This window comes from Euleptes europaea, chromosome 2 (assembly GCF_029931775.1).
Source record: "Euleptes europaea isolate rEulEur1 chromosome 2, rEulEur1.hap1, whole genome shotgun sequence".
Lineage (NCBI taxonomy): Eukaryota > Metazoa > Chordata > Lepidosauria > Squamata > Sphaerodactylidae > Euleptes > Euleptes europaea.
In genome coordinates, this window is record NC_079313.1 from 1,048,637 (window position 1) to 1,063,367 (window position 14,731).

Sequence of the window (14,731 nt, forward strand, 5' to 3'; positions counted from 1 at the left end):
CTGAGAGAGTGTGACTAGCCCAAGGTCACCCAGCTGGCTTCATGCGGAGGAGTTGGGAAACAAATCCAGTTCACCAGATTAGCCTCAGCCGCTCATGTGGAGGAGTGGGGAATCAAACCCGGTTCTCCAGATCAGAGCCCACCGCTTCAAACCACCGCTCTTCACCACTACATCATATCTGGCTAGAGATCATCCCAACACCTGCTACCAAGAATCCTTTAACCTGGAGATGCCGGGGATTGAACCCGAGACCTTCTGCATGCAAAGCAGGTGCTCTGCCACTGAGCCACAGCTCCTTCAACAAGGTTTGCTCCCAGTGCTATGAATCTACCTTACGCCAACCCAGACCTGGGGTCCCTGTAGCTCAGCACTGTCTCATCTGACCAGCAGCAGCTTTCGTGGGTCTCAGAGAAAGATCTTTCCCAGCACCAGAGACCCTCTTAGCTGGTGGTGCCGGCAGTTGAGCCAAGGGTTGTGTGTGTGCAAAACAGACGGTTGAGCCAAGGGTTGTGTGTGTGCAAAAGAGACGCTCTGCCATGGAGTGGCAGCTCCTGGCCAGAACAAGAGTCCGGGTGGTGAGCACCCATAAAAAGATGCTGTATGCAGAGTCTGGAGAAGAGGAGGTGGGGAGGGGCAGAATTACTCTCTTTAAGCATTTGAAGGGCTGTCAGAGGAGGGCAAGGAGCTGTTCCTCTTGGCAGCAGAGGATAAGTGGATAGGACTCACAACAGTGGGTTCAAATTGCAGGTGGAAAGGTACCGGCTGGATATTGGGAAAATTATTTTACGGTAAGAGTTGTTCGGCAGTGGAATCGGCTACCTAGGAAGATGTTGAGCTCCCCCTCACCGGCAGTCTTTAAGGAGAGGCTGGACAAACACTTGTCAGGGATGCTCTAGGCTGATCCTGCATTGAGCAACGGGCTGGACTAGATGGCCTCTATGGCCCCTTCCAACTCTATGAATAAGGCTCCTGGTGCCCTTGGTGGAGTCCAGCCTCCACTGAGTGGTCCTCCATGGTCCTGAGCAGAGAAAAGTCCTTCCAACACTTGCTACAAGAGATCCTTTAACTGGAGGTCGCGCCTGGGCCACCCTTGCACACAAGGAGTACGCAATCTCAAGTTTGCCCGTGGCCAGAGGAAAAAGGGGGGCTGTTTGCACAGCCGACGACTCACCTAGGAAAGTGTTGCTGATGTACTCAGACACCTGGTTCCCGGAACGGCTTGTTTCTGACAGGTGGGTCAGCTCCCGATTGAGCATCCTCTTGAACTGGAGACAAAGAAGAGGAAAAGGCAAATGCGATCTTGGGCTGTTATCAACAGAAGTATAGTGTCCAGATCACGTGAAGTGATGGTATCGCTTTACTCTGCTCTGGTTAGACCTCACCTAGAGTACTGTGTTCAGTTCTAGGCACCACAATTTAAGAAGGATGTAGACAAGCTGGAACGTGTCCAGAGGAGGGCAACCAAGATGGTGAGGGGTCTGGAGACCAAGTCCCATGAGGAAAGGTTGAAGGAGCTGGGTATGTTTAGCCTGAAGAGGAGAAGACTGAGAGGTGGTATGATGGCCATCTTCAAGTACTTGAAGGGCTTTCATATAGAGGAGGGTGCAGAGTTGTTTTCTGGTGCCCCAGAAGGTCAGACCAAAATCAATGGGTTGAAATTAAATCAAAAGAGTTTCCGTCTAGACATTAGGAAGAATTTCCTAACAGTCAGAGCGGTTCCTCGGTGGAACAGGCTTCCTCGGGAGGTGGTGAGCTCTCCTTCCCTGGAGGTTTTGAAGCAGAGGCTAGATGGCCATCTGTCAGCAATGCTGATTCTATGACCCTAAGCAAATGATGAGAGGGAGGGCACCTTGGCTATCTTCTGGGTGTGGAGAAGGGGTCACTGGGGGTGTGGGGGGGAGGTAGTTGTGAATTTCCTGCATTGTGCAGGGGGTTGGACTAGATGACCCTGGTGGTCCCTTCCAACTATGATTCTATGAAACAGGTGGACAACGCCAACGAGAGCTCCATAAAGAGTCAGCACCAACTCTCTGGCAAGCAGAAGAATCTGAACCTCTCCACACGTCATGGAAACACTACCAAGAAGTGATTTGTGGGGAGGAGAGGATGCGTTTTTAGTCCTCAACATCCCAGCGAACAGTGCCTGGGGGAAGAGAGCAAGCCGCCCAGGCATGGGGCGACATGCCCCTTCCCTTCTTTTCTAAGTTACTCTGCAAGCCCCCTGCTGGGTCCAAGGGAAGGGGCCCCCTAGGTCACAAGGTCCCACGGACACGTCCTAGAAATCACACATGTTGGCATCTGGGCAGACAAGACCTTGCCTGCTGTCACGCACAACCAGGGAGGCACCCAGGGCACATCGCAGGTCCCTGGCCATCCTCCCCGACCCCACTCACAAAAAGGTGGCCATAATTTCCAGGGGTCACATTTGCACATGTGCAAATTAACCATGTTGAAGCAAATAGGGTGTGGAGAGGAATCCTAAGCTGATTCTCCTGACCAAAATGCAAAAATTCAAACTTTGTGTTCTTGTTCAATTATTTTAGAGGACTTCTAATTGCAGGTGTGGTTGGAGTTTTAGGGAGACAAGAAGCATACGATGGATAAATGTTATGGATTTGACATGCCAGTCCTGGTGTTCGGACAAGACAGATCCCCGAAGCAGAATTTGAAAAGTTTTGAAATTCAGACCAGAGGGGGGTAAAAAGCAGGCTTCTGCTGCTTGTGTTTTTTTGGGGAGAGGGGACTCCTGGTTGGCCACCGTGTAAACAGACTGCTGGACTTTATGGGCCTTGGTCTGAGCCAGCAGGGCCTTTCTTATGTTCTTATGACTCTTCCATCTAGGGCAGCATTCTTCTACCTGCTTAGCCCCACCCCTTGGCTGCTCCTCTTTCATTGCTGTGATTTGAGATTATTATTCGTTTTGGAAATTTTGTATGTCACTTTGAGTCCTCCTCAAAGGAGAAAAAAGCAGGATAAATCATGGCCATGCCGATGATGACAGCAAGAGACTGAGGCGGGTCTCCTTCCCCCTTCCCAACTCCACTGATTGCTCACCACTCACACACACACAAGCACATGGCGCAAGAGAGCAAATGCAGGGTGTTATGCACAGAGACTGTAATGCAGGACCATTCTCAGCACCAGCCAAAAATGCGCCGGGGCTTTCGAGAAGAATGCATCCTCAGCTGAGGAGGAGGAGGAGAAGAAGAAGAGTTGGTTTTTATATGCCGACTTTCTCTACCACTTAAGGGAGACTCAAACCAGCTTACAATCACCTTCCCTTCCCCTCCCCACAACAGACACCTGGTGAGGTAGGTGGGGCTGAGAGAGCTGTGACTAGCCCAAAGTCACCCAGCTGGCTTCATGTGGAGGAGTGGGGAAAGAAATCCAGTTCACCAGATTAGCCTCCGCCGCTCATGAGGAGTGGGGAAACTGGAAGTGAACATGGAGTTCAGCGCCAACCGCTGTTTGGTTAAGTGGGCTTAGCTCTTTTCCCTCTCCCAGAAAAATCTCTTATCCCCCAACTAATATATTTTTATATCTGTTTCTGTCCTGCTGAAGTGGTTTGTGTATTTGTACAGCCAGTCTGAGGAAGAGTTCTGTGTTGCTCAAAAGCTTGCTTGACCCTAAGGAAGGGGTTATGTTGCAGCCCCACTGGCTTTGGAGAGGAGGGATCCACAGATCGATCCCTCCTCGCGTGTAAATATCACTGGGTGGCTTTGGCCAAGCCTCAGGGAGCCCTTTGGAAAAGTTTTTGCTGAAGCCAAAACCTTTTACAGGTGTGCTCTGAAGCCACCTCGGGCAAAGGCAAGCAAGCAGGTTGAGACATGGTAATCCCATCCTGGTGCTGCTATCTTGCTTGTAAGAAGACTGCTCTGCAACCAAATCCTTGCGGGCGGGCACGAAAGACACCAGTGGGAGGGGGGCACCCCCCACACACTTACCTTGATGATGTGGCCCTGGCATGCCAAGTGCAAGGGGCTGGCGTCAGGCATGGCAACGCCAGGTGTGCCAAGGAACCAAGCTGCCCGCCCTCTCTGAGCCCAGGAAGGAGGCCCCGGCCAGGGGCCTGCATACGGCAAGGCTCAGAGGCAGGCGGGGAGGCGGGGAGGGGGCAGCTGGGGGTCCCCCCCTGCATCACGGATGCTCATGCAGGCATCGGGCATTTCTCCTCTCCTCTTTGCAGCCGCCCAATCAGAAGCCGCTTCCAGAGGGGCAGGAGCCAATCCTGCCCACCGATTGGCTGGCTGAACCTCAGAGATGCAGTCTGGCTTTAACCCTGGCGGACCCAAAAAACGTTCCCGAACCAGGGCGCAAAGTGTTTGCGTTCACCGGCTGCCCGCGGTGTTGTTTGAGTGAGTTTTCCGTCTGGAGATTCTGCTTGGTGCCGGCCAGACAGCAGGCACGTGTGGTCCCTTCCCCACCCACCACCCACCTCCAGCTGAAGGAAAGGGACGGACGGCCCTTCGACTGAGCGGCTTCTCCACGGCTTCCCTGGCAGCACCCCACATTTCTTTTTGGTTAGAGCTTTGGCAGACCTAAAACTCTGCTCTGGTTAGACCTCACCTGGAGTACTGTGTTCAATTTTGGGCACCGCAATTTAAGAAGGATGTAGACAAGCTGGAACGTGTCCAGAGGAGGGCAACAGAGATGTTGAGGGGTCTGGAGACCAAGTCCTATAAGGAAAGGTTGAAGGAGCCTGCAGAGGAGAGGACTGAGGGGAATATGATAACCATCTTCAAGTACTTGAAGGGCTGTCATAGAGAGGAGGGTGCCGAGTTGTTTTCTGTTGCCCCAGAAGGTCGGACCAGAACCAACGGCATTGAAATTAAATCAAAAGAGTTTCCGTCTAGACATTAGGAAGAATTTTCTGACAATCAGAGCAGTTCCTCAGTGGAACAGGCTTCCTCGGGAGGTGGTGAGCTCTCCTTCCCTGGAGGTTTTTAGAAGAAGTTAAATGGCCATCTGTCAGCAATGCTGATTCTATGACCGTGGGCAGATGATGAGAGGGAGGGCATCTTGGCCATCTTCTGGACATGGAGTGGGGGGGTCACCGGGGGTGTGGGGGGGGAGGTAGTTGTGAATTTCCTGCATTGTGCAGGGGGTTGGACTAGATGACCCTGGTGGTCCCTTCCAACTCTATGATTCTGATTCTAAAACACCTTCCCCAGGGCAAAAGCCCGGCAGTTTATACAACACACCCAGAGGTCTGTCCCCAGGGCTGCCTTCAACTCTATGAAAAATAATTTCCTATTGGTGTATTTGACGACTGTGCGTGGGGCTGCTGCTGCTGGGCCTTTGATATAAAGTTTTGGGATGTTTTCTTGGGGCAGCGAATTGTTAGAGGAGTTTTTCTCCCCGCCTTGAAAGAGAGCTTGAAGTGGGTGAGCCTTTCAAGCTGCCGGTGCAGTGGGCCCAGGAGAGCCGGGTCCAGAGGAGGGGTCCTGGCACCGTTCGCCCCTCTCCTCCTAGCTAGGATGAGCCTTCAAGCCCAAATTGCAGGTGTGTCTGTGGCTAAAAGCACAGATCTCCCCCCCTCCATTGAAGAAGAAGAAGAAGAAGAGGAAGAAGAGGAGGAGGAGGAGTTGGTTTTTATATGCCGACTTTCTCTACCACTTGAGGGAGACTCAAACTGGCTTACAATCACCTTCCCCTCCCAACAACAGAGACCCTGTGAGGTAGGTGGGGCTGAGAGAGCTGTGACTAACCCAAGGTCACCCAGCTGCCTTCACATTTAGGCCTGGGGAAACCAACCCGGTTCACCAGATTAGCCTCCGCCGCTCATGTGGAGGAGTGGGGAATCCAGCCGGGTTCTCCAGATCAGAGTCCACCACCCCAAACCACTACACCATGCTGGCCATACAACAACCCTGCAAGGCAGGCTAGGTCAAGAGAGAGGGAGAGAGAGAGATGAACCTTGACTGGGGCATCTGAACCCAAGCCCAGACCACCACTGTAACCACTAAGTACCACTGCCTCTCCCGCAGGCGTACCTTATTGGAGGCCATCTCGCTGACGGAGTGCCGCGTCTGCAAGGTCTCCAGTTGGTCCAGGCACCAGTCCAGCTCCTCCAGGGTCTCCACCGCCAGCTTCTGGGAGGCATCCTCTGCAGAGAGCAACGGGCAGCCGTCAGCAAGTCCGCGCTCGGGTCGGCCTGGGCACCGGAGCTCCTCCTGACCTCCAGGAAGCTCAGGCCCGAGTCGGCAGCAACTCCAGGAGAGGGGCGTCCAGAGAGGGGCTCGCTCCGGATAACGGGTCTCACCCGCAAGCTGCCCTTCCAGAAAGAGCCAATCTCCTGCCGCGCCCGCTGTCTCCCATCCTCTGGGGGACGTCCTGCCATTCAAAGAGGCGCTTCTTGGCCTGGCCTACCTCCTAGGGCTGTTGCGAAGATGAGGCGAGGCAGGACTAACCTACCAGGAAATTAAATAGAAAGGGGAGAAAAGGACCTCTTTGCCACGTGGAGGCCCTTTAAGGTGGGGAGAAGCTGGAGCAGAGGGGGCATGCTGGGAATTCTGAATACTGATTAGAGGGAACACTTGGGATCCAGCCGGTGCCAGGTTCAAATCTCTCTTCTGCTGCAAACTTGCTTGGTGGCCCTTGGTGAGGCAAGCTCCCCCCTCCCCACTCTACCTTATGGACTACCTTACTGGGCTGTTGTAAGACTGAACACGTTGGTGGCCTGCAGTGACTCCGTGTGAGGATGCTTTAAGGGCAGGCAGCCCAGAGGACTTTGAAGCCAGAAAGCGCAGAGGCAAGGGGCCTGCCTCCTAAGCAACAGCGCTTCCCACTGAGAGAGAGAGAGAGAGAGAGAAAGAGAGAGAGAGAGAGACCCCACCACCACCACCGACAGGGAGCATTCATGTTCAATTTCAGGGGAAAGAATAAAAGGCCAAAACAGATCCCAAAAGCCCCCTGCCCAGGCCCAGAAATCCCAGGCTGGTATGCAAGGATGCCTTGCTCTGGTGTAAGAAGGGGCTGTTGGTTCTGCCGCCCCCGCCCTTGGGGGGGCTGCCTAGGCTATGCCCCCATCCCAACCTCGGTGCAACACACCGCTTCCTCTGCTGGTGCCATCCATCCCCAGGGCACCCCAGGTGGCAGAGAGGCTCCACACCCCCTGTCGGGGCCACCGTCCCGGGTCAGGGCTGAGCCCAAGGTTAGAAGAATGTGGAGAGGGCGATGGGTGGGTGGGTGGGCCGTTCGGCAGAAGGCCTCGGGGCTGCAGAGACCGCCGAGAGGGAGAGTTCTGAATAATGGAATCTCTGACGTCAATTGGAGACGTTCCACCCGCCGCTGAGGTGGCATGAAAAGGAGTGCAGAAAGGGGGGGGCAGCACGAGGCGGGCCTGGGTGGAAGGCCGGCCGTGGAGGGTGGGCAGCCCCCCCAAGAACCAGCTTCCTCGCCTGTGTTCACGGCACCCCGCAGGGCAAGCATTGCTGAGGGTTGCCAAATGACCTGGTTTCGCAAGGGCAGGCCCAGGAAAATCTCCCTCCTGCTCTGACTATTTTAAAAGACGTCCCTCCACTGGTTTCCACACAGAGACGGTGTCTTTTTTTTTTGCTAGCAAAGCAGCGCATTGCAGGAGGGGAAATTTTCTTTCTTTCTGTGTGTCTCTTTCAAATTTTACCCCTCCTGCACTTTGGTAAAGTCACAGGAATCCCTCAAGAGCAGCTCCTGCCCGCCCCAATTTTACAGTCTGGGCACATGAACACACGAAGCTGCCTTCTACTGAATGAGACCCCCCTCGATCCATCAAAGTCAGTATTGTCTACTCAGACCGGCAGCGGCTCTCCAGGGTCTCAGGCGGAGGTCTTTCACATCACCTACTTGCCCAGTCCCTTTAACTGGAGATGCCACTGGAGATTGAACCTGAGACCTTCTGCATGCCAAGCAGATGCTTTACCTCTGAGCCATGGCCCCTCCCCTAAGACACTTCCTTATTTCACAGGTTTGTTGTTAGGATTGGTGCACTCCTCAGGTATGCCCACCGAGGCAGACACACTCACCTGACAGGGTGCCTTTGCCTGTGGACAGGGGAACGGCATTGCTGGGCGCCCGTCTGCAAAATACAGGGGGAGGGGGGGGCAGTTATGAGCCACTTCAGAAGCATTCAGCCCCCACCCAACCCACCCAACCCACCCCTCTGCTCGCTCCTCAGCCCACATCTGTCTTCACAGGAAAAAATGGGAGATCAAGGGAGACAAAAGGCGCGGTTTGGTTGCTGTGTTTCCATGGGAATGTCCCAGCGGGTGAGCATCCCCCAGGTGAAGGCCTGACCCACCCCAGCGTCCCCCAGACCCACACTCACTTGCCGGTCATGCGCTCTTGCAGGTGGGTCAACGTGGCGAAGTTGCTGCGCACTGTCTGTAGGCTGGCCAGGACCTGGTTGTGGGGAGGAAGTTGTTGCCCTCTGAGAACCAGCTCCATACTTTGCTCCCACCACCAATGCAACCGGTGCAAGAAACCTTGCCTCTGAAAAGCCTGACGCTGCCAGAGGATGTCGTGACAGCCACGGGCAGAGACAGCTTTAAAGGGGGATTTAGACAGGTTCATGGAGGAGAGGTCTGTCAGTGGCTACTAGCCATGGTGACTAAAGGGAACCTCCATGTTCAGAGGCAGTCAACCTCTGAATCCCAGTGCCAAGAAGATCTCATCTTGTGATAACCCACGATTGGTTGGATATATGGATGCTGACTGGGGCGAATCAGGACTGATTATAAATCAACTAATGGATACATGTTCTATTCCATTAATCAAAAGAGTTTCCATCTAGACATCAGGATGAATTTTCTAACAGTCAGAGCAGTTCCTCAGTGGAACAGGCTTCCTTGGGAGGTGGTGAGCTCTCCTTCCCTGGGAAGTTTTTAAGAAGAGGCTAGATGGCCATCCGTCAGCAATGCTGATTCTATGACCTTAGGCAGATGATGAGAGGGAGGGCACCTTGGCCATCTTCTGGGCATGGAGTAGGGGGTCACTGGGGGTGTGGGAGGGGGAGGTAGTTGTGAATTTCCTGCATTGTGCCTTCGGCATACCAAGCAAGCTTCTCCGCCACAGAGCCATGGCACCTGCCTCTCGCTGCAGAAGGGCACCAAGCAACACTGGGGGCCCTCATGGAGAAGGCCCTGCTCCCAGTTGGAGGAGGGGCTGTTCCCTATATGATTCCCCCACCCACCCACATGGAACTCTGAGATCAGTCTATGCAAAAAGGGGTGCAGCTTTTCACAGCCGAGACCCAGTTTGCCTTCTCTGGGGCAGACAAAAAGGATGATACAAGACGGGTCAGCAGGGTAGAGCGTACTGGCTCAGGTACGCAGACAGACCTGCCGGCCTCTCCATTCTCCAAGCCCCTGGCTCCTTACCTGAGCAAACGGGGTGACAATCAGGTCTTCTCCATGCCTGCAAGGGAAGAAGGAAAGCAGGTGAGAGACACAAAGTCCTGGGCTGGATTTGCTTTGCATGCAGAGTATGCTGCAGCCACAGGCCCCAGAGAAACGGGGGTCCCAGCTGGAGGAGTGGCCGGTTTGGCTTAACGGCTAGGGAAGCGCCCCCTGCCCAGGACCACATTGCTTATCAATGCAAATGGCTCTGGCGAGAGAAGAAGAGTTGGTTTTTATATGCCAACTTTCTCTACCACTTAAGGGAGGCTCAAACCGGCTTACAATCACCTTCCCTTCCTCACAAGGTGTCTGCTGAGAGAGCTCTAAGAGAGCTGTGACTAGCCCGAGGTCACCCAGCTGGCTTCGTGTGTAGGAGTGGGGAAACCAACCAGGTTCACCAGATTAGCCTCCGCCGCTCATGTGGAGGAGTGGGGAATCAAACCTGGTTCTCCAGATCAGAGTCTGCAGCTCATGTGGAGGAGTGGGGGATCAAACCTGGTTCTCCAGATCAGAGTCCACCGCTCCAAACCATCTCTCTTAACCACTACACCACGCTGACTCTCAATAAAATAAAATGATCTGTCCACAAGCACCAAGGCAATATCCCCCCACCTCTCCACCCCCCAGGGAAGTGGCAGCCAGCCCAGCAAGAACACCCAACAGGAGGGTCGCTACCGAATTTTGAGACAAATCAGGTTTGATTCCAAAGCTTGAGCTGGGCTTGGGATGAAATGCTGGCCACCCTTTGCTCTCCCAACCACATTAATGGCGTTTGACCACAGCGTTGCCTGTTTATATGCCTGTTGTGCATAAATGCCCTAAAAGAAACCAACAGACGCAGAGAAAAGTCTTCGGGGTGTGCTTGGAGGACCGCTAGCCAGAGAAAGGGAGCCAACCTGCAACCTCCCCAAAGCCCCCACCCCACCCCGCTTACATGTCGCTGGCGACAGAAGAATTGCGTGACATGGCCTTGGGGGAGAGGTCATAGTCGCTGTCCGACCGGTAGAGGAAGGACTCCCGGCGCTGGCTGTGTGGGGTGCCTCCCTGTAGCATGAGCCCCAGGCCCGTGTTGCCTGGGGGGTCCAGGGGGCTCCGGCTTGAAGCGAGGCCATTCTCGATGTCAAAGCTGTGGAGAGAAGAAGCAGTGAGTGGCAGGGGACACAACATTGGACAAAGTCACCAACAGATCTTTTACGAGCCACGATGGCTAAGTGGAGCCTCCATCTGCAGAGGCAGTATATCCCAGTGGCAGGCAGTCGCCATGATGGACAAAGTCACCAATAGATCTTTTACAAGCCATAATGGCTAAGTGGAACCTCCATCTGCAGAGGCAGTATACCTCAGAGGCAAGCAGTAGCCATGATGGACAAAGTCACCAATAGATCTTTTACAAGCCATAATGGCTAAGTGGAACATCCATCTGCAGAGGCAGTATACCTCAGAGGCAGGCCTCTGCAGATGGAGGTATACTGCAGAGGTATACTGCCTTGCAGATGGAGGTATACTGCCTCTGAGGTATACTGCCTCTGCAGATGGAGGCTCCATTTAGCCATCATGGCTCATAAAAGATCTACTGGTGACTGTCCAATCCCTCTAAACCAGAGGACATCACCCCAATTGTGTGGCATCAACTTACGTAAGTTATTTACTTGTGCCATATGAAGAACTCCCCCCTTGGAAACCCGCAAACAGTGCAAAAAGGCAACAGGTCTCCTCTGCCATTACCACCCCACAACGGGCATTCAGAGGTAGACTGCCTCTGAGTATTGAGGTTTCATTGAGCCATCATGGCTTACAGCTGTTGACAGATCATGGATTTTGTCTAGCAAAAATGGGAGACACAAAACCGAGGTGGGACGTTTAAGCGGCAGCCCAACGCAGGATGCTGGGGGACCTGTCCCTCAGCAGGAGATCCTCTTCATGACTAGATGGCAGCAGCCTGAGAGAACCAGGTTACACGAGAGTAAAAAGGCGAGAGGCCTCAGCAGGGGGAGGACCTGGGACAGCCGCAGAACTTACAGGCTCCCGTGTGGGCAGGAACGGGGCTTTCCCCCACACCTCCAGGGATCATTTGGGGGGAGGAGGGGCTGTGGCTCAGTTTGTAGAGCATCTGCTTGGCATGCAGAAGGTCCCAGGTTCAGTCCCCAACATCTCCAGTTAAAGGGACCAGGCAAGTAGGTGATGTGAATAGACCTTTCTCTGCCTGAGACCCTGGAGAGCCGCTGTAGGTCTGAGTAGACAATACTGACTTTGATGGACCAAGGGTCTGATAACAATTTGGGGAGGGGCTGTGGCTCAGCGGCAGAGCCTCTCCTCGGCACGCAGAAGGTCCCAGGTGCAATCCCCAGCATCTCCAGTTAAAGGGACCAGACAAGTAGGTCATGTGAAAGACCCTTCTCTGCCTGAGACCCTGGAGAGCCGCTGCCCGTCTGAGTAGACAATACTGACTTTGATGGACCAAGGGTCTGGTTCAGTATCAGGCAGCTTCAGGTGTTCATTTCATGTTCATGGAAAGTGACACCAAGTCACAGCCATCTCTCGGTGACCCTGTAGGGTTTTCAAGGCAGGAGTTGTCCAGAGGTGGTTTGCCTCTGAGTAGCAGCCCTGGACTTCCTTGGTGGCCTCCCATCCAAGTCCTAACTGGGTCTGACCCTGCTTAGCTTCCAAGATCTGACGAGTTCAGTCTAGCCTGGGCCATCCAGGTCAAGAGACATCAAGGGTTTTACAGAAAACCTGTAGGGTTTTCAAGGCAAGAGACGTTCAGAGGTGGTTTTGCCGTCGCCTGCCTCTGCGTAGCAACCCTGGACTTCCTTGGCGGTCTCCCATCTACGCACTAACCAGGGATGACTCTGCTTAGCTTCTGAGATCTGATTCTCGCCTGGGCTATCCAGGTCAAGGCAAAAGGCGAACAGAGGCGGTTTGCCATCGACTGCCTCTGCGTAGCAACCCTGGACTTCCTCGCTACTGACCTCACCAAGTCCTCTTTGCTGGGCTGCACATTTGCAGTCCGCGTGTCCCACCGGCAGCTCTATCCTGGAAAAGTCACTCAAGAGAAGCTCCTCAGAAGGGCTGCATGCAAATTCAGGGGGTGGGGGTGTCCAAAGCACATCTGGATTCAAGCAGCATTCTCCAAGGAAGGGGGGAGGGGAAGCTGCGTTTGGCAAGGGACCCACTGCAGAATTTCTTTTTTCCTTTTTTAATTTTCCACCCCACTTGTTGTTTGCTGTAAGAGTTCCTGACCCTGTCAGGGGGGACTAAGCTGGGAATCTGACGCTCGCCTATAAATAGCAGCTGATGCCGCTGGGAGGGGCTCAGGGAGAGAAGCTGTAATGGGGGGGGCACTGCATGTTTGTGGGAGACTGCTGCCGGGGCACCAAGGGAGGCCGAGACGTGCCCCCCCCACCACCTCAAATGAGACACCAAGCAGAGGAAGAGGAGAAAAAAGACCCACACTCGGAATTTCAGAGGATGCAGCTCCTTTGCCAATCCTCCCCCGCCCCCCTCCACAACCCCTTTCTCAATGACAGGAGTGGAGAAGAGGCCGGCTGGATCTATTTTTGCACCGCCTGTGCAGGCCAGCGTCCTGTTTCCAACCGTGAGCAGTCGCTGTTCCTGGTTTCTTGCCCCCGGTATGTGATAATTCAGAGGTAGACTTCCTCTGAAGGGAGGTGCCCCTTTTAATTGCCAGCGCTAACAGCCTGACTAATCCATGCGTGCAATTGATCATCTGATGTCACAAGAAGCGCTAGAGATGTAAGAATCACCACGCGGGGTCACACCAAAGGCCAGTCCCCGAGGGCAACCAGCCAGATGCCTTGAAGAGTGCAGAGTGAGAAGAGGACGGCTACCGAGCACAGACTGCATCACACAGTTCAGGCGAGCAGCTCAATAACATTATAAAAACATCGGGGAAGGGTCGTTTCCCCCCCCCTTTTTCGGAACCGCAGAACTCAGTTAAACTGGTGGTCAGTCAATTCACAGAACCAATGATCGACTTGTGGAACCTCCTGCCACAAGATGCAACACTGATCACAGGCGTAGATGACTTAGAGGGGACTCATCTAGCTCACGAAGCTCATCAATGGCTATTAGCCACAGTGACTAAAAGGAAACTCCATGTTCAAAAGCAATCTACCAGGTGCTGAGGGCAAAACGGAAGAGTTTGGAGCTCCAAGCGCCACCTCCATACTACCTGAATGCATAAGAACACCAGAGGGAGGGGCCGTGGTTCAGTGGCAGAGCATCTTCTTGGCATGCAGAAGGTCCCAGGTTCAATCCCCGGCATCTTCAGTTAAAGGGACCAGGCGAGTAGGTGATGTGAAGGACCTCTGCCTAAGACCCTGGAGAGCCGCTGCCGGTCTGAGTAGACGATACTGACTTTGATGGACCCTGGGTCTGGTTCAGTAGAAGGCAGCTTCATGTGTTCAGAAGGGCCCTGCTGGATCAGACCAGTGAGGGTCCATCCAGTCCAGCATCCCGTCCCACACAGTAGCCAACCAGTTCCTCTGCAGGGCCAACCACAGGTCACAGAGGCCGAGGCCTTCCCTGATGTTGCCTCCTGGCACTGGCATTCAGAGGTTGACTGCCTCTAAATGTGGAGGTTTCCTTTTAATCACCATGGCTAGTAGCCACTGTGGACGGTCTAATCCCCTTTTAAAGCCATCTATAAGAACATAAGCTGTGAGTAACTAAACGGACCATTCGTCTACCTAGCAAGACGATTTTTAGGACCTAGGCCCCTTTGGTGGATCGGTGGCAGAAAAACGGGTCCCCCACCCATCTCCGCAGCATCCCCCCCCCGTTCCCCCTGCCCCCACAAGCGCTTACCACAGGGGGTGGGCCACAGTGAAGCGCCGCTGGAGCCGGATACTTTGGTTCATCTTCAGCCTCCGGAAGAGGATAGGAGAGTGGCGAGGGGAGGGGCCGGGCGAGGCGGCTGGGGAGCCGTGGGGCTTGGAAGAGGGCAGCATGCCAAGGGCTTTGCCCCCTCCCCTGGGGGGCCCTTGCTCTCACAGCACAAGCGCCACTGGGGCCAACGTCCTGTCCCGCTGACCCTTGGAGCCAGGTGGCCACGGTCACGGCCCCACCAGTGGCCCTGGCCCTGGTGCCCACAGGTGACCTCCACGGCAGCTGCCCGTCATTCCTGCTGCTGCTTGAGACCAGCTCTTCGGACCCCAAGGCACTCACTGCAGGGACTCCCGGGGCCCCCGGCCGGAGCGTGGCCCTTTCTGCAGGCTGAGCTGCTGCTCTGGCAAGAAGCACATGTCCCCGGCCCGCCCGGCCCAGCAGCTCCCAGGAAACCTTCTGCCGCGCAGCCCACCCCTGCCTGGGAAGCCAAACAAACAGCTTGGCTCAAA

General features: G+C 54.5%; 1 protein-coding gene across 1 annotated transcript in view; it reads right to left on the bottom strand.

Moving 5' to 3' along the window:
* PDE4C (phosphodiesterase 4C) overlaps positions 1-14,344 on the bottom strand; it is a 31,193-nt gene extending 16,849 nt beyond the window's left edge. The window contains exons 1-7 of the mRNA XM_056867501.1: positions 14,202-14,344; positions 10,309-10,500; positions 9,357-9,393; positions 8,306-8,379; positions 8,004-8,056; positions 5,994-6,106; positions 1,172-1,265 (exon numbers count right to left, since the gene is read on the bottom strand). Coding sequence (XP_056723479.1) covers positions 1,172-1,265; positions 5,994-6,106; positions 8,004-8,056; positions 8,306-8,379; positions 9,357-9,393; positions 10,309-10,500; positions 14,202-14,344 — 706 coding nt within the window. The remainder of the gene's footprint in view (positions 1-1,171; positions 1,266-5,993; positions 6,107-8,003; positions 8,057-8,305; positions 8,380-9,356; positions 9,394-10,308; positions 10,501-14,201) is intronic.
* Between the last annotated feature and the right edge of the window lie 387 nt (positions 14,345-14,731).